Source organism: Nerophis ophidion, linkage group LG10 (assembly GCF_033978795.1).
Source record: "Nerophis ophidion isolate RoL-2023_Sa linkage group LG10, RoL_Noph_v1.0, whole genome shotgun sequence".
Classification (NCBI taxonomy): Eukaryota; Metazoa; Chordata; class Actinopteri; order Syngnathiformes; family Syngnathidae; genus Nerophis; species Nerophis ophidion.
This window is the reverse complement of record NC_084620.1, coordinates 12549022-12572697: the sequence shown is the minus strand read 5'-3', so window position 1 is coordinate 12572697 and position 23676 is coordinate 12549022. Positions and strand designations below refer to the sequence as shown.

The 23676-nt window shown below is 40.4% G+C and overlaps 1 protein-coding gene across 2 annotated transcripts in view; it reads left to right on the top strand.

Annotated features, from left to right (window-relative positions):
- adam19a (ADAM metallopeptidase domain 19a) overlaps positions 1 to 23676 on the top strand; it is a 128185-nt gene that overhangs the window by 11256 nt on the left and 93253 nt on the right. The window contains exon 2 of one of the 2 annotated variants that reach the window (XM_061912414.1): positions 18637 to 18716. The exons of the other annotated variant lie outside the window; for it this stretch is intronic. Coding sequence (XP_061768398.1) covers positions 18637 to 18716 — 80 coding nt within the window. The remainder of the gene's footprint in view (positions 1 to 18636; positions 18717 to 23676) is intronic. 2 annotated transcript variants of the gene reach the window in all.

Below are 23676 nucleotides of genomic sequence, written 5' to 3'. Positions count from 1 at the left end.
CAGGTGAGCTGCAGCACTTGCTTCGTGCTGCTGCTCCGGTTGGACTTTCTCTCCTTAAAAGACACCACCGTCCTCTCAGTGGCCCAGTGGTTAGAGTGTCCGCCCTGAGATTGCTAGGTTGTGAGTTGAAACCCTGGCCAAGTCATACCAAAGACTATAGAAATGGGACCCATTACTTCCCTGCTTAACACTCTGCATCAAGGGTTGGAATTGGGAGTTAAATAACCAAAAATTATTCCTGGGCGCGTCCACGGCTTCTCACTGCTACCATCACCTCCCAGGGTGTGATCAAGAGTGATGGGTCAAATGCAGAGAATCATTTCGCCACACCTATTGTGTGTGTGACAATCATGGGTACTTTAAGTTTAAGTTTTGGATATTTGCACATTTTGTAGATTGGAGACAAAAGTTTTTGCTTGGGAAGTAAAACCTGTTGTAATTGTGCCAGTTCTCAGCACATGATTGGCATTTAAAGTTAATAACTGCGCCAGGTTTTGAGTGACTTCTTTTGGAGGCTACAATTCATTATATTTCTTGAATTTGTTTTTACATAAACACCTTATTTTCAAGGTGTTGCGATTATAAATTTGCCATGGCGGTGCGCCACATTCAGTTACACTAACTGGAAACCTTAAAATGTTTGTGAGAGATGTAAATAATGAGGTACATAACAAAAAAGTGGCTTTGCAAAGTGATTTAATGTTTTCTGACACACAAGTGTGGCTTATAAATAAATACTGTATATAAATCAGCAAGAAAAACACACAAAATCAAGTACAAATTAGAATAATGCGCACAAATTTGTGGCTTTGCTACTTCAACATGTTCAACTCGTACATGTATCTAAACACACATCTTCTTATTATGAGTTATTAATTAACACATTTAAACTTTCTGTCATTACATGATGCCTTTTTGCTCAAATGTTTCCGGGTTTTTTTCGGGGTTATGGAAAAAACAAGCTCATTCTGTGTTTAGCCAGGAAGTTGTCAATTGGACACCACATCACAAAAGTGTCTCCAGAATCTAGTTCCCACTGTGGCTAGCCATTAATCATGCTAGTCTAAGGAGAAAAGAAGAGCAGCGTGTTTAGCAGGCTTCCACACCTGTCGCCGTGTAATAACGGTGGGGTAAGTTCGCGGAAGTCAGGGGCAATAAAACAAGATGACCAACTGCAGCAGCCCAAAAAAAGTTTGTCAATGCTGGCCAACATGGAAGTGTACCCACTCCTCATTCATACACGCTTCCGCACCAGGGAACAGTTTCCGTCAGGATTCAAAATCTGGCACAACACCGGCCAGTATCGTGCAGTATGAGCAGTATCATTGTAAGTTTTTTAAAGTGCAGTAATCAATCGCAGTTTTACGATAGTTAAAATTTTAAACGATAGTAGTAACTGTTAATAATGTTTCTGCTTTTTATTATCCTAATGGGAATTGTAACATCTCTAATCTTCATTTAGCTTTGCTGCTGAAAGCTGATAGGAGTCTTATTATCATTAAGTGGTGCGCCAAGTCATATCAAGTCCTGCTACGTTCGCTGTTGTTCATGTCAAAAGTTTACCATTAGGGCTAGTTTCAATGGCCAATTTTCCAAAGTGATTCAATTTGAGTTTGGCTCTGGGCCATACTCAACAGTCTCTGGCGTGGGAGGCGTCACGACGACCTGCTGTTGCTTTGCCGCTATGTGTCTAGTCAAATTGCAGCCTTAAATTAGCAATTAAGAATCTGATTAACAAAAAAACCTAACGTGCTAAATATTAATGTAATTTTTTAACCTCAATCATCCATTAGGCACAATAATAAACCTGGCAGGTGGAAATTTGGTTTGGAATATTTTAATACATCAAATGTAAAGTTACAAAAGACCTCACTTTATTCACCTGATCTTTAGTGCGCGGCCTTTTGTCCAAGGCAAAAATGTGTGAACGCTAAGCAAAGGAGACCAAATTGTGCACACAGTATTGTTTTTATTTTTTGTTCAGACCAGAGTACCAAACCAAAAGTGAGGATTCAGCCTTAATCCTTCTATGTAAGTCTAAAGTCGATTCATGAAAAGGTTACCAAAAAGACCGCTAATGCAACGCCACGGTGCTCTTTGGGGATTCACACAAAGTTTTAGCTCAGCAGTATTATTTACAAGATGTGCACCGCGGCCCATTTAGTAGAACATCAAATGCAGCCCTGCTTGCAGGCCTTCCTGCCGGGTCTCCTTGCGCCACGCTTTTGTAATGCAAGGCGTGTTCTCCAGAGCCAAGAAGAAGTAGAAGAAGCCATCCGGAGTGAGCAGTGTCTCTAAACAAGCTCACGCTTACCGACTGCACGTTCGCCAACAATGCCCTGCTGCCTCACCCTTTAACATTGCCTCATTTCCACATGCAGGAAAAGGTTGAATATGCTTCTACAAATCTAAGTAGACGTGCATGGTTTACTGTGTGTAAGGCCCCTGCAGAAAGACCTAGACAGATAGTCTCTTATAGGCTGCAAACTTTAGTTGCAGTGGGTTTTCTTGTTTGCATGTGTTGCGTTAAAAGGTTGTGAGGGTCCACATTGTGTAGATGAGGTGTCAGCATTGGAGTGTGCTTCCTCTACTTTTTTCACTTTAATGCTATCAGTCACTGGGCCAGGATGGAGTTTTCTCCTTTTGCTCACAACAAAGGACCTTTGCAATCCCCTAAACAAAAAAACACTAGTAGTTTGGTTTCGGGACCTACATACTAAAATAGTGTGTCGCACACAGTACACATACAGTTGGCATAGTAGGTACTTGATCCCCTGCTTGTTGTGCAAATTTACCCACTTACGAAGATATGAACAGTGTTTTGATATGTCGTCTTAGTGTCATCTTGCACAAAAGTGCACTAATAGCTTGTTCTTAAATGTCTCTGACAATCTTGCACTCTCTGTTTTGGAAATGGCATGAATGTTTGTGCCACTGCTTAATGACTGTTTAAAAAATACAGTTTTGGTAAATTGACTTAGTTGTGATGTCCCCCTTTGCATGAAAGTTTAAGATATTAGCATATATTAATGCAGTATGAACAAGAATGTTTTATTGTAGACACATAGAATCATCATACTGCTGTGATTATTTGTATCAACTGTTAATTCAAGGCTAAGGCAAAATATCGAGATATATATCGTATATCGCGATGTAGCCTACAAATATTGAGATATTAAAAAAAGGCCAAATCGCCCAGCCCTAGATGGAAGTATGTGATCACCTTCTAATCATTCTTGTGTCCATTAAACACATACTTGCTAGTTTCAGTTTTGTCTATTTCAGAAAGTACTTCTAATCTGAACTCACTTGCCTAAAAGACCTGTAATAGAAACATGCCTATAACCTCTCCACCACCAAGACCATCCATCCATCCATCTTCTTCCTCTTATCCTTGATAAGGTGGCAGCTCAGAGAGGAGCTGCCAAGACCAAAGGAGTCCAAGACAAAATAACTGTTAATAGACCTGAAATGAGAAGATTGTAGACCCGCACAAAAACTGGAAATAACTTAAAGACTATCAACAAGAAGCTTGGTCAGAAAGTGCAATAATTAATAAATAAGAGAAATACAAGGTAAAGTTCAATCTTCTTTGCTCTGGAGCTTTTTGCAAGAGTTTACCTGGTGGTATAGGGATGAATATGAGAAAGGTAAGGTCCCAGCCTAATATGAATAGGAGTCCAAAAACACCCTCCTTACTGTCAGACATGGAAGTGGAAAAATTTTTGCTTTGGGGATGCTTTGTTACGTTTAGTCATGGCATGCTATGTAATACTAAAAAACAATCAGCAGGGTATCAAATATTTGTTTGCCTCATCATAAATAACTTTTATAGGACATTGCAGAAACAGCTTGTGTAAAAATGTGGTGAATAGGACATTTCATTTAGTCTGTGTGGTTTGATCTTTTGAATGTCAGCTATGTGAACCACTACCCTTCCAGTGGCTCTTAATACATTTTTTTAACAAGCAACTGTAAAAGGGTTCATCAGTTAAGCAGAATAAAACTGCACCTTTCTGTACAACACATAAATTATCACGTGGACAACAAACTTTGTGTTGAGTGAGCCTTCCACCTTCCGCCCGAATTCAGCTGAGATAGGCTTCAGCACCCCCTGTCACCCCAAAAGGGGACACGTGGTAAAAAAATGCCGGTCAACTGACACACCATGCGCGATTGACTGGTAGCTCGCGATCGACGTAATGGGCACCCCTGGTATAGAAATTATCTAAGGTGTTTTACGGCAGCAAAAAAAGCTATTGGCCAAACCCCAACCTAGTTGCATTGAAGACTACGCTATCCCACTTCCTAGTTACAGTTTTATACGCTGGTCATCAAGTATGGTGTGATCTAAAAAAATAAAATAAAAATGGAGCATAGTGGGTTTTATGTGAGACAAAGATAGAGCTGGTAAGGGTTAAATGTGTCCTCTCAAGCCTCTTCCCAAAAGAAAATCCACCAACCATTCGTCAGGAAGATAACGTCGACTATTCCTCACATCTCTGCTGCCCATCCCTTTTCCTCCCCCTCCTATCTTTGGGCTGTCTGTTCAACCTCCTCCCTCTCTATTTTTCTCTGTGTGTGAAGACTTATGGCTTCTGGTGTCACCTGAGAGTCCCTTGGGGGCCAGTGAGGAAATGGCAAAGAAATGAGGCTGTATGAGTATAAAAGGTCTGCAGGGAATGTGCCATCAGGACACGCTAGAGAGCAACGGTCCAGACTCTTTGTAATCTTGTTTCATGCTTCTTTAAAGGAGCGTCTCCAGTCATTCACTTAGCTTAAAGCTTTCACAACAAGCATTTTTCTCTCATTATTGTTTCTCATCATTTTTTCCTAACAGTTTAAAGTGAGCCTGCCTGCCGCTGACAAATGTGTTCAGTCGACATCATTTTGTATTTTCCTCAACTGAAATTGCCTTTTTGATTTGTGAATCAATAATAAAAACAAATCATCCCATTTTAATAAATTGCTTACATTCAAAGCGTGATTTATGTTTTATTTCAGAGCCTTGTAATCTTTTTTTATTTGCGCTACTGCAAAACAATAAGTGAGACGTGACCAATGGCCACTAAGTCAAATTTACAGTCCGTGCACTCATCTTTGCTGCACATGAGCATCTAAGTTACCGGGGGCTACTATTAATATTTTTCTTATTTATTAAACAAGCAAACATTAATCCAAAGTAGTTTAAGACTAGCTGAAAAAAAAAAAAAAAAAGGTATTTGTTATTTGTTACTTGCAAAATACTATAGATTCTTATCGGACAATATTTAAAAAATCTCAATGAGTTTTATTTATTTATTTATGTGATCCTAATCCCTAATATTTTGTAAAATTTTTGGAATGGGGGCTAATAATACAAAACCCAAAACCAGTGAAGTTGTCACATTCTGTAAATTGGAAATAAAAACAGAATACAGTGATTTGCAAACCCTTTTCAACTTATATTCAATTGAATACACTGCAAAGACAAGATACTTAACGTTTGAACTGGTAGTATTTTTTTTTTTTTTAAACATTAGCTCATTTGAAATTTGATGCCAAAAAGCTGTCACAAGAGGCAAAAAAGACTGAGAAAAATGGGGAATTAATCCTACAATCCACAGGTGAATGGGCTAATTGGGAACAGGCTGGTGCCATGATTAGGTATAAAAGCAGCTTCCATGAAATGCTCAGTCATTTACAAACAAGGATGGGGCGAGGGTCACCACTTTGTGGACACATGCGTGAGCAAATTGTCAAACATTTTAAGAACAACATTTCTCAACAAGCTATTGCAAGAAATTTTGGGATTTTACCATCTACGGTCCGTAATATCATTAAAAGTTTCAGAGAATCTAGAGAAATCCCTGCACGTACACAGCAGTGCCTGTGACAGCCGTCCCCTCAGGCGGTACTGCATCTAAAACCGACATCAGTATGTAAAGGATATCACCACATGGGCTCGGGAACACTTCAGAAAACCACGGTCAGTAACAACAGTTCGTTGCTCCATGTGTAAGTGCAAGTTAAAGCTCTAGTATGCAAAGCGAAAGACCTTTATCAACAACACCCAGAACCGCCGCCGGCTTCGCTGGGCCCGATGGACTGATGCAAAGTGGAAAAGTGTTCTGTGGTCTGACGAGTCTACATACCAAATTGTTTTGGAAACTGTGGACGTCGTGTCCTCCGGACCAAAGAGGAAAATAACCATCCGGATTGTTATAGGCGCAATGTCTGTGATGGTATGAGGATGTATTAGTGCCCAAGTCATGGGTAACTTACACATCTGTGAAGGAACCATTAATGCTGTAAGGTACATAGAGGTTTTGGAGCAACATATGTTGCCATCCAAGCGATGTTTTCATGGACGCCTCTGCTTATTTCAGCAAGACAATGCCAAGCAACGTGTTAGAACAGCGTGGCTTCTTAGTAAAAGAGTGCGGGTACTAGACTGGCCTATTTGTAGTCCAGACATGTCTCCCATTAAAAAAGGGGGGCGCAATGTGAAGCCTAAAATACCCGGACTATTGAACAACTTAAGCTGTACATCAAGCAAGAATGGGAAAGAATTCCACCTGAAAAGCTTCAAAAATTGGTCTCCTCAGTTCCCAAACGTTAATTGAGTGTTGTTAAAAGGAAGGGCCATGTAACATATTGGTAAAAATGCCCCTGTGCCAACTTTTTTGCAATGTGTTGCTGGCATTAAGTTCTAAGTTAATGATTATTTGCAACAACAACAAAACATTTCTCAGTTCAAACATTAAATATCTTGTCTTTGCAGTGTATTCAAAAGGTTGAAAAGGATTTGCAAATAATTGTATTCTGTTGTTTTATTTACTATTTACACAAAGTGCCAACTTCACTGGTTTTCGGTTTTGTAAGATGAGTTGTGGGTTACAAGTACCCAATGCCATCGATCCATCTTCTTCCGCTTATCTGAGGTCAGGTCGCGGGGGCAGCAGCCTAAGCAGGGAAACTTAGACTCACCTCTCCCCAGCCACTTCGTCCAGCTCTTCCCTGGGAATACCGAGGCGTTCCCAGGCCAGCCAGGAGACATAGTCCTTTCAACGTGTCCTGGGTCTTCCCCGTGGTGTCCTACCGGTTGGACGTGCCCGAAACACCTCCCTAGGGAGGCGTTCCGGTGGCATCCTGACCAGATGCCCGAACCACCTCATCTGGCTCCTCTCGATGTGGAGGAGCAGCGGCTTTACTTTGAGTTCCTCCCGGATGGCAGAGCTTCTCACCCTATCTCTAAGGGAGAGCCCCGCCACCTGGTGGAGGAAACTCATCTTGGCCGCTTGTACCCGTGATCTCGTCCTTTCGGTCATGACCCAAAGCTTATGACCATAGGTGAGGATGGGAATGTAGATCGACCGGTAAATTGAGAGCTCTGCCTTCAAGCTCAGCTCCTTCTTTACCACAACGGATTGATACAGCGTCCGCATTACTGAAGACGCTGCACCGATCCGCCTGTTGATCTCACGATCCACTCGTGAACAAGACTCAAAGGTACTAGCACTCCTCAACTTGGGGTAGGGTCTCTTCCCCAACCCGGAGATGGAATTCCACCCTTTTCCGGGCAACTACCATGGACTCGGACATGAAGGTGCTGATTCTCATCCCAGTCGCTTCACACTCGGCTGCGAACCGATCCAGTGAGAGCTGAAAATCCTGGCCAGATGAAGCCATCGGAACCACATTATCTGCAAAAAGCAGAGACCTAATTTCGGATCTCCTCAACGCCTTGACTGCGCCTAGAAATGTTGTCCATAAAAGTTATGAACAGAATGGGTGACAAACGGCAGCCTTGGCGGAGTGCAACCCTCACTGGAAACGTGTACGACTTACTGATCGTACAGGGAGCGGACCGCCACAATCAGACAGTCCGATACCCATACTCTCTGAGCACTCCCCACAGGACTTCCCGAGGAACACGATCGAATGCCTTCTCCAAGTCCACAAAGCACATGTGGACTGGTTGGGCAAACTCCCATGCGCCCTCAAGGACCCTGCCGAGAGTAGAGCACTGGTCCACAGTTCCACGACCAAGACGAAAACCACACTGTTCCTCCCGAATCAGAGGTTTGTCTATCCGGCGTAGCCTCCTCTCTAGTACACCTGAATAGACCTTACCGGGAAGGCTGAGGAGTGTGATCCCACGATAGTTGGAACATACCCTCCGGTACCCTTCTTAAAGAGAGGAACCACCACCCCGGTCTGCCAATCCAGAGGCACCGCCCCCGATTTCCATGCGATTCTGCAGAGTCTTGTCAACCAAGACAGCCCCACAGCATCCAGAGCCTTAAGGAACTCCGGGCGTATCTCATCCATCCCCGGGACCTTGCCACCGAGGAGCTTTTTAACTACCTCAGCAACTTCAGCCCCAGAAATAGGAGAGCCCACCACAGATTCCCCAGGCACCGCTTCCTCACAGAAAGACGTGTATGTGAGATTGAGGAGGTCTTCCAAGTATTCCCTCCTCCGATCCACAACATCCGCGGTCGAAGTCAGCAGAACACCATCCTCACCATACACGGTGTTGACAGTGCACTGCTTCCCCCTCCCGAGGCGGCGGATGGTGGTCCAGAATCGCTTCGTAAACGTATGGAAGTCGTTTTCCATGTCTTCCCCGAACTCCTCCCATGTCCGAGTTTTTGCCTCCGCGACCGCTGAAGCCGCATATCTCTTGGCTTGTCGGTACCTGTCCGCTGCCTCCGTAGTCCTATGAGCCAAAAGAACCCGATAGGACTCTTTTATCAGTTTGACGGCATCCCTCACCGCCGGTGTCCACCAACGGGTTCTGGGATTACCACCACGACCGGTACCAATTACCTTGCGGCCACAGCTCCAATCAGCCGCTTCGACAATAAAGGTGCAGAACATGGTCCACTCGGATTCAATGTCCCGCACCCCCCTCGTGACATGTTAGAAGTTCTTCCGGAGGTGGGAATTGAAACGCTCTCTGACAGGAGACTCAGCCAGCCAGACGTTCCCAGCAGACCCTCACAATGCGTTTGGGCCTGCCAGGTCTGTCCGGCATCCTCCCTCACCATCGCAGCCAACTCATCACCAGGTGGTGGATCGGTAGAAAGCTCCACCCCTGTCTTCACCCGAGTGTCCAAAACATGAGGCCGCAAATCCGATGACACAACTACAAAGTTGATCATGAAACTGCGGTCTAGGGTGTCCTGGTGCCAGGTGCACATATGGACACCCTTGTGTTTGAACATGGTGTTTGTTATTGACAATCTGAGACGAGCACCAAAGTCCAATAACAAAACACCACTCGGGTTCAGATCTGGGCGGCCATTCTTCCCAATCACGTCTCTCCAGATTTCACTGTCGTTGCCAACATGAGCGTTGAAGTCTCCCAGTAGGACAAGGGAATTACCCGGGGGAGCACGTTCCAGTACTCCCTCGAGTGTACCCAAAAAGCGTGGGTACTCTGAACTGCTGTTTGGTGCGTAAGCACAAACAACAGTTAGGACCCGTCCCCCCACCCGAAGGCGGAGGGAGTCTACCATCTCGTCCACTAGGTTGAACTCCAACGTGTAGGCTTTGAGCCGGGGGGAAACAAGAATTGCCACCCCAGCCCGTCGCCTCTTACTGCCGGCAACACCAGAGTGGAAGAGAGTCCAGCCCCTCTCGAGAGAACTGGTTCCAGAGCCCTTGCTGTGCTTCGAAGTGAGTTCGACTATATCTTGCCGGAACTTCTCCACTTCGCGCACTAGCTCAGGCTCCTTCCTCTCGAGTGAGGTGACGTTCCACGTCCCAAGAGCTAGCTTATGTAGCCGAGGATCGGACTGCCTAGTGCCCTGCCTTCGGTTTCCGCGCAGCTCACATCGCACCCGACCTCTATGGCTTCTGCTATGGGTGGTGAGCCCATTGGAGGGGGGACCCACGTTGCCTCTTCGGGCGGTGCCCAGCCAGGCCCCATGGGAACAGGCCCGGCCACCAGGTGCTCCCCATCGTGCCCCTCCTCCGGGCCTGGCTCCAGAGGGGGGCCCCGAGGGAAATCTGAGTCTTCGGTATGTCTTCTTCATAAAGGTTTTCGAGGTACCCAATGTCGCTTGAATATTTTATCCATCTATCCATTTCCTACCGTTTGTCCCACTCGGAGTCGCGTACTTTACATTTTATAATATTACAACTTCATTCTGCTAATATTTTCAATTTATACTTGGACAATTGCTACTTTTTTCTTTTTCATAGTTTTTTTTTTGCTGCTTTAACTGTATTTTTTAGAATGTGCCTAAGGTTAATAAACAAACAAAGCTTCAGTAAAATCTGAGACATTGCCTTAAATGTCATTAAATTGTGACTTTTTCCAAGGAAAGAAAATGCATACATGTATGTGCCTCTTGTGTTTAAACCATTGAGCAAAGTTGCGCAATGTTTTTATCACAACCAACTGCTGCTGTTCTGTTACATTGTATCTTAATTTCGAGTGAGTGAGTGTCTTTTTCCAATGTATTTTATCACTTACTGACGTGGCGAAATTTGATTTTAAGATTAAAAAATTCCTGGTAGAGAGAATAATAACCATCTTGTTTTCACTACACACAATCTCAAAAGCTTATTCACTCTTCTGCTTAATCTGTTTAAAGCTTGTTAAAGTGTTTTTAATGACTCCCTGATGGCACGTCTGGCTCTGCAGCCTGTATGTTTTGTCAAGGCCTTCTGCCTTTGTCAGTGTTTTGAATCTGAATGGCACTACTTGTAGAATTGCCGCAAACAACTAAAACTGGGTTGACATCTTCCCTTTCCTTAAATCTGAGATTCAGCAATCATGGTATAAACACAAACATTTTTAGAGGGATTCTTTGTAGATTCTTAAGAAAAAACCCTGCCAGTGCTTAATGTGATACTTGCCTTTGTTATTGATTGATTGATTGATTGAAACTTTTATTAGTAGATTGCTCAGTTCAGTACATATTCCATACAATTGACCACTAAATGGTAAATAATTTGGTAAATAAGTTTTTCAACTTGTTTAAGTCTGGGTCCACGTTAATCAATTCATGGTAACATGGTTACATAGGATTGAAACATAACACAGTTGGGTTTGGTCAGCACCTCGCTTTTAAAGGGGACCAATGATCATTTTTGTCTTTTCTGACTCATAAACGTTACAATGTTGGATACTCATGTTAAACAATGCATTTTACGGTTCATGAATTTGAGCGTGAGTTAGAACACAGCTTCTGATGCCTCGGACACAAGTCTTTTGCAATCTGGCTACGTTGTGATGTCACACTAAGGTGGACGTGCTTATTTGGATGTTAAGTAAAGCCCACGGCCAGAGGAGGCAATAGCTCTGTATGAGTTCAGCTGAGTTTGAGGAAACACAAGAAAAGTATTATTTTCACCTAATCTTGGCATGGGCATAACACCGACGAACAAAAAGCAGTGTGACATACAGTAACTACTTCTATTTATCGATCATAGATGGTATAGGTGTACCTAATGCGGTATCCAGGTGAATCTATAAACTTTTGAAATTTATTTTTGGTCCTGTCTGGAAATAAAATAGGGGTGACTTTCGTATTCAAAATATATATACAAACCCCGTTTCCATATGAGTTGGGAAATTGTGTTAGATGTAAATATAAACGGAATACAATGATTTGTAAATAATTTTCAACCCATATTCAGTTGAATATGTTACAAAGACAACATAATTGATATTAAAACTGATAAACATTTTTTGGCAAATAATCATTAACTTTAGAATTTGATGCTAGCAACACGCGACAAAGAAGTTTGGAAAGGTGGCAATAAATACTGATAAAGTTGAGGGATGCTCATCAACCACTTATTTGGAACATCCCACAGGTGTGCAGGCTAATTGGGAACAGGTGGGTGCCATGATTGTGTATAAAAACAGCTTCCCAAAAAATGCTCAGTCTTTCACAAGAAAGGATGGGGCGAGGTACACCCCTTTGTCCACAACTGCGTGAGCGAATAGTCAAACAGTTTAAGAACAACGTTTCTCAAAGTGCAATTGCAAGAAATTTAGGGATTTCAATATCTATGTTCCATAATATCATCAAAAGGTTCAGAGAATCTGGAGAAATCACTCCACGTAAGCGGCATTGCCGGAAATCAACATTGAAAGACCGTTGACCTTCGATCCGTCAGACATTCCTGAATCAAAAACCAACATCAATCTCTAAAGGATATCACCACATGGGCTCAGGAACACTTCAGAAAACCACTGTCGCTAAATACAGTTCGTCGCTACACCTGTAAGTCAAAGTTAAAGCTCTACTATGCAAAGCGAAAGCCATTTATCAACAACATCCAGAAACGCCGCCAGCTTCTCTGGGCCCGAGATCATCTAAGATGGACTGATGCAAAGTGGAAAAGTGTTCTGTGGTCTGACAAGTACACATTTCAAATTGTTTTTCGAAATATTCGACATCGTGTCATCCGGACCAAAGGGGAAACAAACCATCCAATAAATGTGACTGTGGAGCAACATTCTCTCTAAGGTGCGTGCCCGTGCAATTGAGCACTGCTCATGCATCTTCTGCGCACACCAAATCTATGCCACGCACCAAATATAGTCCAATCTGCACTCTAAACAAAATAAACACATAACTATTTGTTTTTGTAGGATTCTGCAATGCAACTGTGACTGACAGGTGACAACAAGCGGCAACAACAGATAAAACAATGTTCATCAACACTGTTCAGTTATTGGAACGTCTGTCAAGGAATTCCATCGATGACTTTATTAAGCAAAACTGTTTATATTCAGACGGAAACACGCCAAAAACATAAGTAAAAAAACTTCTTAAAGAAAAACTGGTCATCTCCTGGCATGCAATCAAGACCAAAACCAACTCTCTGTCATCTGTCATACAAACAGCAGTCGCTCGCTCTCACTTGCGCCTACACACACACCCATGGCACTTAGCCACTGATGCGCTTATGGCCATACAAAAAATCTGACTACTCCAGCACCACACAAAGTGTAAATGCCAGGTCGTTACACTATGACTCCAGAATCAGATGTGTGCTTATTCTACTGTCATTTATTAAGAATGTTAATTTATGGATATTAATCATGAAATGCTGTTTTAAGATGAGAGAAATGCTAATAAATATAAATATTTTACAGAAAGAAAGTTACAGGAATGTACTCTTGATCCCATGCTTACATCTCATTGTGCGACACTTTGAAAGGGGTACAAATTATTTCTAAAGCAGGACCACTACCTAGACTTACAATATTAGTTCATAGCTCACAAAAAACAATGTGTTGTTTTTATTTTTATTGTAAGTGGGCCAAATCACATTATATTAAAAACAAGTATTTTAGTCTTGAAAATAATCTCATTAAATTGACTGCTGTCATTTAATTACTATAATAAAACATTTATCTTATTAAGTCAGGTTTGGAACAAGTGTGATGCTGGTATGGCCACAGTGTGCACATCTGATTTTGCTCACATGCTACACGAAGACTCAGTGAATTTTTGTGTTTTCTCATACACATGAAAAATTGTAGAAATTATTACTGTGTAACAGGGTGTCTGCAAAAAAAAGCATATACAATACATCTAGACCACAAGGAAGTGTACAAAATGTAAATAAAAAACATCATACGTCCCCTTTAAGATCCCGGTTCGATTCATTTGGGTACAGTAAGGCAACAAAATGCTAGTCAATAGAGAACTTAGTTTTTTCTGTTAAACGGCTGGAATGTTATTTTTTAGGTTATATAAAAGAACTGCAAACTGTAATTTCTAAATAAATACATCTAAATAAATATTACTGTATAGTATACAATGTTTCTTTTCAGGAAAGTGCAACAATGTAGACAAGTGCAACACAAAACAGTGTGAACAAAGCAAATTATTATTTTATTTTTGGAAGTGTGGAGTTCTCTATTGGCTAAAATGCATTGTTAATCATTCCAGCGTATTTTTCTGTTTGAAATCTCTAAGGCAGCACACGGCATCATCTTATCCACTTGTCTTTAGGGCTGCAGCTATCGATTATTTCAGTGATCGGTTAATCTTTTGATTAGTAGGTTAAATTAATCGAGTAATTGGATGGAACACTATGGGTATTTTTGGGAAAATAGTTTAAACAAACAAAGATTTTTCTGCTTGCCATAACATTCTTTCTTTTTTCATCGACATTGAAATTGCACTTTTAACATGTGTACAATAAAAAATACTTCTGTTGTCTGCCCCCACACAGATCATGGCACCCACACACCACCGCTCCAATATGCGCAGTATTGCAGCGGCAATGCAAAAACTATGTCTGTGTATTTCAATTTCCAGGCACTCTATGCAGTTCAGATTTTCTCCATACAATTAATCCAAGCAACAGAATATAAAGCAAAGCTTTTTTCCAGTCAAAGCAAGTGATTAGTTGTTGCAGTTCTACTTGTGTTTTTGTTTATGAATTTTACCAGGTCGACCAAGCCTTCCCAAACAGAAAATTTTGACGACAAGACTGTTTTCAAACTCTGGCTTCTCCTTGGCATTATTGATAGCCACACCGCCAGCTAGCCAAAGGCTGGGCTGCACTGTGTTTACAGAGTCGACAACTTGTCGAGGCAGTTCGCTTCCTATCCCTTACTTAATATATACTTTGTCTCTTTACCATAGGAAACAATCAAAATATGGATACATGTACTGTGACACACCTTGACTCATGAAAACCTGCTGGTTACATGTGTCCAGTGTTTACAAAGCAGTCCAAATCCTTGTGCATGAAAGAAATGAGCCACCGCCGAGGCTCGCTTGTGGTGTAGGCTGTCACAAGTGCAGCGTAACCAACACACTGGTGGGCTACGCTCACTGGGGTTGACAAGGAGTAAGTGTCTGCCATCTTTCCAACAACAGTGCAGCCTGACTCTTTGAATAAAATGGCAGGGTTTGATCCTGATGCTGCTCGTTAAATACAATTTGAAAGGTTTTTGTCATTTGGTAATGAGATATCAATTTTCTAAATAAATTTCCCCCTGCAGTAGTAAGGCAAGGCAAGTTTATTTATAGACGACAGTTCGTACACAACACAATTAAAAGTGCTGTACAGAAAATCACAGGGCTAAATCAAAAATAAAAGAATCAAAAAAGTAATTATAATTCAAATTAAGAACTAAATCAAACCATCATTAAACTATTATATTACTAAATCAAATCTAATTGTGTAGATAAATTATTTTCAGTTGTCATATTTACTGTCTACAATGAAAAAAAAGAATCAGTCTGGATTTGAACATTGCCAACATTGAAGCCTGTCTCACATTGTTACGTGTAGTGTTCTAGATTGTAGGAGCATACAACTGAGGTTTTTAGAGATGGTTCATATGTCTCTTACATCTCAGAGATGAAAACTTTGGCATAAAACCATGACAAGACATGTGCGGTTTTAAAGTTTGAGCAACAGGAAGCTAGTGCAGTGACCTAAGCACTGGAGTAACTCTGCTCTTGCGTTTTGCTGGTTAGTTTAGCAGATACCTAACATGACATAATCCTTGATGAAAAAAGAGTCCCAAGCGTTTGTAGTGTAGTTTAGGCCTTTTTTCGTGAAGGATCAATCGTATAATTTGTAAAACTGTGAACATAAACACATTAACACATAAACAAACATTTTACATTTAGCATATGCAACATCCATGTGTATATAGCTATATAAACCAATATTGAAGTCTGCTATGTAGCCTATTTAACATCCAAACTAACAAATACGGACAGTAATTAGCTTTCAACAATGGGCACAAATATCTTACTAAAGCAGTCTTAAACATAAAATGCACAAATAATGTGTCACAATATTGTATTCATATAAACCTACAGGTTTAGGCATTCAAAGTAAAAAAGAAAGCTTAAAGCATGCAGTGCACTGCTGTTTGTTTGACATCTGCTCTAAACTGCTCTCTGAACACACCCACACTAAACTGACTACGACAACACAGGAGGGTCAAAATAGAACACACATTGCAAAACTGATTTCCACCACGAGGTGTCTTACAAAATAACATTGTGGGGCATAACAGGTTGTATTTCCTGGTTCTAGTCAGGACTCGAGAAGCAGTATTTTGGATGTACTGCAGCTTCTTTGAAGTTCTTTTAGAGAGCCCAATGAGAAGGTCATTAAGGTAGTCTCACCTGCTGGAAACAAACACCTGGATTATTCTTTTTAATTCTCATTTATACATTATTCTTCTGATTTTGGCAATATTTTTCAGGTGGGAAATAGCTGTTGCTGTTATTGACCTAGTGTGGCTGTTAACATTCAAGTCTGAGTCCATGATTACCCTTAGATTTATTATCTGATTATTATGTTTTCAGGGAGAGGGTCTTGAGGTGACTAATAATAGTGTCTTGTTGCTTCTGTGCGCCAAAGACAGTAATACCCCTCAGTGACACTCAAGTTATTCCATGCTTACATTTATTTACATGTGTTTCTGTAGTCTAGCTTGGATAAATAGTCAAGTTCCTGTTTACATTAACCAAACTAGACATTCAATTTGTGCTTATTGATTATTGAAGAATAGCAAGCTAGAGCACAGGGTACACTCAATGTTTGACTGGCAACTTTATGGATATAGGACAGTCTCCTCCATCAGCTTCTCTTCAAAGGAAAATAACATGAATTTAAATTTTTGTTGTCATTCAGACCCTGCAGCTCTCCACAGGACGTGTTTATACATTTATACCCGTATAGCTCCAAATAACAACACTTGTCAAAGCAGCAGGTCCTCTCTTATGAATGTATTGTTTTGGATCTTTGACCATTCTTGTTATTTTCCAGAAAATGAGACACTGACTTAAATCCCTGTGTCCTCTGTCTTTACTAGTTTACTTTCTATGTTGCACCAGCATCTACTTGTTGCGATTTAATGTTATGCAAATGAGCGTCACTAAGTGATGGACCAGTCTAATACCAGCAGCCTCTCCTACTTTCTTTCTTTCTTGTCTTGTTTTTCTTGCCTCAAATGCCACTGAAATGTTTCCCATTGACTGTCTCTAGTCATTTCAGGCCAAAGTGCTCACTGACATTTTATGGCCTCTTTTCTGTTTTTTGCAAATGATTGTGACTTTTGCTTGAGGGGGAGAAAGGCATTGTATCTTTCTTGCCATGAAAAAAACAGTGCTTTCAGCAAGTGTACAGGTGCCAATGTTTGTGAAGGTGTTATTAAGCCATGTTAAATGACAAAGCTTGATGAATCACCACACAAACATTCATGCTGCCTTTTATGGTCCTCAGGCTGTTTTTATGCTTTCCAGAAATTTGTGTGCTTGCTGCATCCACACTATTTTTAAAATGTGTGTAAAAGAGAAAACAGATGTGTGATAAACTGACGGCGTTCATTTAATTTGTGTTGTTCAATGTTCCAGGTGAAATGAATGCAGTGTCTTCTGCTAAACTAAAACCTCCAGACCAGCCAGACTCTTGTGGATGATTCATTTTATTCAATTTAGTGCCCTGCACAAATACTGTTTTTCTTTTTACAAATTTGAAGGTAACTCATGATTCTTCAGGGCTAAACTAGTCATCCTCTCTTGTAGGGTGGTGCCATATACGATATAAATGATACAAATTTGGCCGATGATAGAGCTTTTAATACTATCATTATATATCGTGATAATACATGTTGAAGACACATACGAGCTGTGTTTTGCAAAGTTCACAGCGCGCAAAACCACTTCTAAGTCAGCAATTTTCGCTTCCATGCCGGCAAGTAAACTGTGTATCTTACAAATATGATCCCTGGAGATCAAGTAATAGCGAAACATGCTACACTACACAATGTAGGAGGATAAGATATCTGCATGCTGGCACTCTTGAACATAAACAAAGGTGGGAGGATCAGTACAAATATTGACAGTAATGACACCATGTCACACATAATATCACTATATGGTTGATACAAACTTGTTAAGATCAATATTTTTTAATTATCAAAAAATATTTGGTCATTTTTGTTAATGTTCACAAATAACTCCTTGGATACAGGAGAGCTTTGACAAAAAACATTTTTATTTTTAAATCAAAGTCAATAATAGAAAAAAAACAATATTTAGTTGATATTGTTTCACCGCCATCCTGTGATCAAATATACTATCATTCAATGATCTTGAAAATTTGAAGTATGAGTATTGATATGAACCATACTGCTACTGTAACTACTTGGTATTGGATTGATACCCAAAATTCTTAGTACAATATTATCCAAAACTAATGTAAAATATCAAACAAGAGAATAATAAGTGCTCATGATCTTTTAACAGAAATGCAGATAAAACCATGTTACAAAACCTGGTAATAACAATAAGTTTGCAAGTTGAATAATAATAGTTTTCAAGAAGATAATACAACTGGAAATAATGCAAAATGTTGCTGCATACCACAGCAGCCAAATTAGAAGCCCTTGTAACCCATCTGGAAATAGTTATATTATCATTTACGCACCAAATAATACATCATTATCGCAGAAGGCTGCTATATGTATTGCGATATACTGTAGATTTTAGGCTATATTGCCCATCCTTACTGTCTTGGAAAAACTGCAGCAGAAACATAGAAAATCGGAGGGAAGATAAAAAAAATGGTAACATGGCTTGGAATTTATTAAATTGCCATCCTGGTCATTGTCCTCGTTGTCTTTTATTTTTTTTTCAGGCTTGCAAAGAGGGCGCACAGTGACGGTGCAATGGCTTTCTCAAGGTCGAATCAAGAGGGAGGCCAACATCTCAACTCAGGTCAGCGAACTCATTAGTGCTGCTTGAAGTGTTGATGATTGGGGAGAGCTATCTGACTGATAAGATAATATACTATCAAGATTTAGCATCCCCGGTCAGTATTGTGTTTCTTTGAGACCCGAACAAGGCATTAGCTGCAAGTAGGTCTGGGCTCTGAAAGCATTTAACAATACTATTTTAGTCAAAGAAAAGGCCCGTTAAGAAAATCTGTTCCAGAAACCTGTGGACCATCACCCATTCATTGTTTATTGTCTCTGCATTGAAGACAATTGCACCGTGGTATGCCAGCCGGGTATACAATATTGTGTTGTCCTCAGACCACCACAGTCCCTACATTTACATGCACTAAAAATATGTTGAAGGGGAATAAGCGGTAGGAAATGGATGGATGGATGGATTTTTAAAATGAACGTAAAAACCTTAATAGATCATGTTTAAGGGTTGGATTAACACATAAGTGGAAAGCAGATCCCTCTTGCATGTATTCACTTAGATCAATTGATCCTTGTAGGGGGTTTTGTACACAGAGTCTCCATGGAGGACTAATGGTGCAGTTGGAAGGATCGGGACATGTTTTCAACAACAAGGAGGTCAATTAATGATACCGAAGCTGAAATAGGTCAATATGACAAAACACCTGAACACATCCCCTTGTAAAAAAAATTATCTAACAGCTGTATTTTAAAAACAAAATCAAAATAAAATTTTTGGATTTAGAATTGATTTAGGATAGACTGAAAATAATAAGTTTGTATTTGGTTAGTCAGTGATAAGTAAACGCCAACAACAACGGAGCTAGATATAACGACTCTTATTGTCTCCCAAAAACATATATCAGTGAGGAGAAAATCCACAAAAGGTGCAAGTGTCCACTGAATCAACTGTAAAAAAAAAAAGTAAGAAAAAAATTCCCATAGGTAATAATTTAGACAAAGTCAAAGAAATGTAAGCCATGAATGATTTGTATATAATTCACATCCAGGAATTCACATTGTAGGAATTTTAAAGAATTTATTTGTATATTATGGTGAAAAATAAGTATTTGGTCAACCATTCAAACCTCTCTTTGATGGAAGGAGGTTTTGGCTCAAAATCTCACGATACATGGCCCCATTCATTCTTTCCTTAACATGGATCAATCGTCCTGTTCCCTTAGCAGAAAAACAACCCCAAAGCATGATGTTTCCACCACCATGCTTCACTGTAGGTATGGTGTTCTTGGGATGCAACTCGGTATTTTTCTTCCTCCAAACTCGACGAGTTGAGTTTATACCAAAAAGTTCTATTTTGGTTTCATCTGACCACATGGCATTCTCCCAATCCACTGCTGTATCATCCATGTATCCATTTTGGTATAAACTCAACTGGTCGTGTTTGGAGGAAGAAGAATATAAATCCATTTAATAAAGTCAGATATAATTAATGTAACATGAGAAGTATCCCACACTTATCTTTTGTAAAGTACCTCTGTACAACTTGCACTGAGCCTTGTCTATGAAATTTGCTACACCTCCCTGATACCGAAGTACATGTCAAACTACTTCCTGAACCTAAATGACCGTCATAACCAGAACACCAGGAGGAGCTCCACAAACCACATCAAACCCAGATTCCGATCTAACAAAGGCCTTAACTCATTCTCCTTCTATGCCACATCAATATGGAATGCACTCCCAACAGGTGTGAAAGAAAGTGCATCTCTATCCTCCTTCAAACTAAAAGAACACCTGAGGCAGCTACAACCCTAGCCTAAACCCACATCCCACCTCCTCACATTGTAAATAATCAAATGTATATACTTGTTCTTTTTGCTTTCTAAGCTCACTATGTTCCCCGCTCGCTGTACATATCCTACGAAGTGAGACCAACATTGTTACAATGTCCATTTCTCAGATGATATAATTGTTGATGACTGAAGTATGCTGATAGCAACCCAACCTAACCCCCCGTCCTAACCCCCTCCACATCCCATCCCCTGGATTGTAAATAATGTATATACTCTGATGATTAACTTGTGTGATGACTGTATTATGCTGATAGTATATAGTTGTACCATGAATTGATTAACGTAAACACTGACTTCAAAAACTGATTCGGGTGTTACCATTTTGTGGTCAATCGTACGGAATATGTACTGTACTGTGCAGTCTACTAATAAAAGTTTCAATCAATCAATGCAAATATGGGCCTCTACATCAGCAATATGATTTACCTGAGTAGCTGGACAGGACAAAAAAAAACGAACAAAAGTTTAAAAGTTATTTCTATTTTCGTAGCAGCGAAGTTACAGTATAAATTATTATTTCTGAAGGAATCGGTCACCTTTACTGTTTGTTCGCACATACCTAAAAATATCTCAAGCTTAATTTAGAAGTTGATGGATAAATATATTAAATATAAGTAAAAAGTCATTACACTACAGCTCTCTTGGTGGCGGAATGACGATGATCATGAGGTAAAATGACAAATGACACAAATGGCGTAAATCAGACTTTTATTAACATCTACAAAACAGCACTTTGTGTCTTACGGCACAGCCACATTGGCAAAATTGAAGTATGGAGTGGAACTCTTCTCTCATGGCCTGGCTGTAACTAGCACACAGCATTACACAACACTCCCAACGCTAATTATGAAAAGAGAAGAATCAGTTTCCGTTTTAGTTGTTAACATCTGTTTATCTCAACATCAGTCAGCCAGTTTGAGGGGTGTCAAGATAAGCGACTTCCTCTGTATATGATGATGTTCACTTTAGTAAGACTTGCATCTCTAGAAAGAAATGCACTTGATCTGCAATGTTATGCCGTGTTAGGAAAAGTGGTCATGCATTGTCCCATTTTTGGGAAGGTTGTTATCTATGACTATTCTCTTCAGTGCAGCAAATAAGTGTCAGAGCAGCTGCAACAAGCTTGTATCTCTCCTCCATGTGCCCAGTCACCTTCCTGTATGCGCTACCGATAATATTTCACCCTGGTTGACATCAAAAAGTGTGCACATGGCGGCCACGTTTCACGGCAGAGGATGCTTGCATTATTTATTTGTGGACACATGCTTTTTGGCAAACAGATATGTTTTTCCATACCTGCTTAAAGTAATATGCTCATTAAAGCAGTCAACTGGCACTTTACTTGATTGATGGCCTCCATTCAGTCAGTGAAGTGGTCATGAGAAAATGATGAAGAAAAACAGCTGAATAGTTTTTATTTTTGGCAGTAGCTTGTTTCCTGTAATCCCCATAAAAGTCAAATGATTATCTGGGAACTGTTCTCTTTGGCCCGCTGTGTGCATGCTTTTTCCATTCAGTCAACACTTCATAACGGCCAAACAAGTGTTTTTATTTTAGCCACCACGGTTTATCAGCGATCATGTGATGTTTCCTGCTACGTTCTGTATAGTTGAGACAACAAAAAGGCAAACTAGGAAATGCAATAATCTATAATTCATGCTCTCTCATGTAAGGATCGCTTCCTAATAGAATTACGCTGTTCCGTTTTCATGCAGACTAGTGCGCACATTGTGAAATTGGCTTGAAGAAAATGTTTTTTTTGGTCATAACAAGTTTAGCCCCCACCGCTCTTAATGAAATTCATAAATCAACAAGAAGCACTTTTTTCTAGACATGGTTGATCATGATGCCTTCATCTCAAAATAAAACAATGAAGACAAATGATAAGCTTACATCACAATCTTAAGAACTATGTTGATTCAAATTACTATTTTGAATAGTATTTTTAGTTCACCTTAATGTGGTTATTTTTGCTCCCTTTCATTAGCATGTTTGGTTGACATTTAAGCGACGAGAAAACGCTAAAAGATACTTATTGTGATCAGAAGAAGCGTCTTCTTTTTCTCGAGGGAAAACAAAGTGCAGTGTGTAGACGCAGCCAAGTGACATATTTGCTTGTTGAGAGAGCTGATAATCACATTGTTAGCGCAGCTCTGGTGACACTAAGGAGCTGCATAGCACATCTCTCTCTCTCTCTCTCTCTCGCTTTCTCTTTCTTTGTCTACAGCTGGATTCTCTATTCCTCTGCCTTTCTGCATGGCGTTGTTTAAGCAAAGTCAGCATTTAGATGTGTGAGCTTGCCAAGTTGCTTTTCAGCCCAGAGCCACACAGTCAAAGTGAAACTTTTGTGATCATATCTTAGTGTTGTCGTTGTCATCCATACTGCTTTCTTTGTAGTGAAAAACTTGCTGTAAAATTCTCAAGCTGGAATGGGCAGAATAATTGATGAGCTGCTTAATAGTCATTTAAGAATTTTCATCCACCTTGAAGCAACAGATGCAAAATGAAGCAACGGTGTTCCTGCTGGTTGCAGTAGAATGTAAATCCTAATGAATGATTAAGAATGGGTATGTGCGTCATAATCCGATTAGTCGATTGGTAAATGATATAAATTTGGCCAAAGGGGTCATGTCATATGATTTTTTTTTTACATTTAAAATACATAATTTTGGTCTACACAACATGTAATTGTGACTCTTTGTTAAAAAAATTTGCAAAGATTTACAGACCTATTTTCAAGCAATTTTTTTAACCTTTTTAAAATGGTTTGTTTTGAGAGGCGGAGTTGTTAGATGCAAATAACCTCTCCTCATCACGCCCCCTCACGCTGAGTGCGCATTCGTCTCCCTCCCTGGCAAAAATGATATGTAGTTTTTAGCTTTTTTTGCTTTTATTGTGCTCTGTGGACGTCGGTGACCGCCACTGTTTTGAGTGACTTTTACCACAGCACAACATCCCAGATGATTTAGTGAGACCAGCTGTTCACCTTGTTTTGTTGACGGCAACAAAGAAGGAGGCGATGCGCGTGGATGTGATCATCATCCGTATCCACATTCCTTTAGCTGTGTGAGTCAGCGTGTGTGCGTGTGAGCGTGCGTTCGTGCGTGCGCGTGTGTTCCCCACAAACAAATCTAAGTATTCTGACAACTTTTGTATACTGACAAACAAACAAAA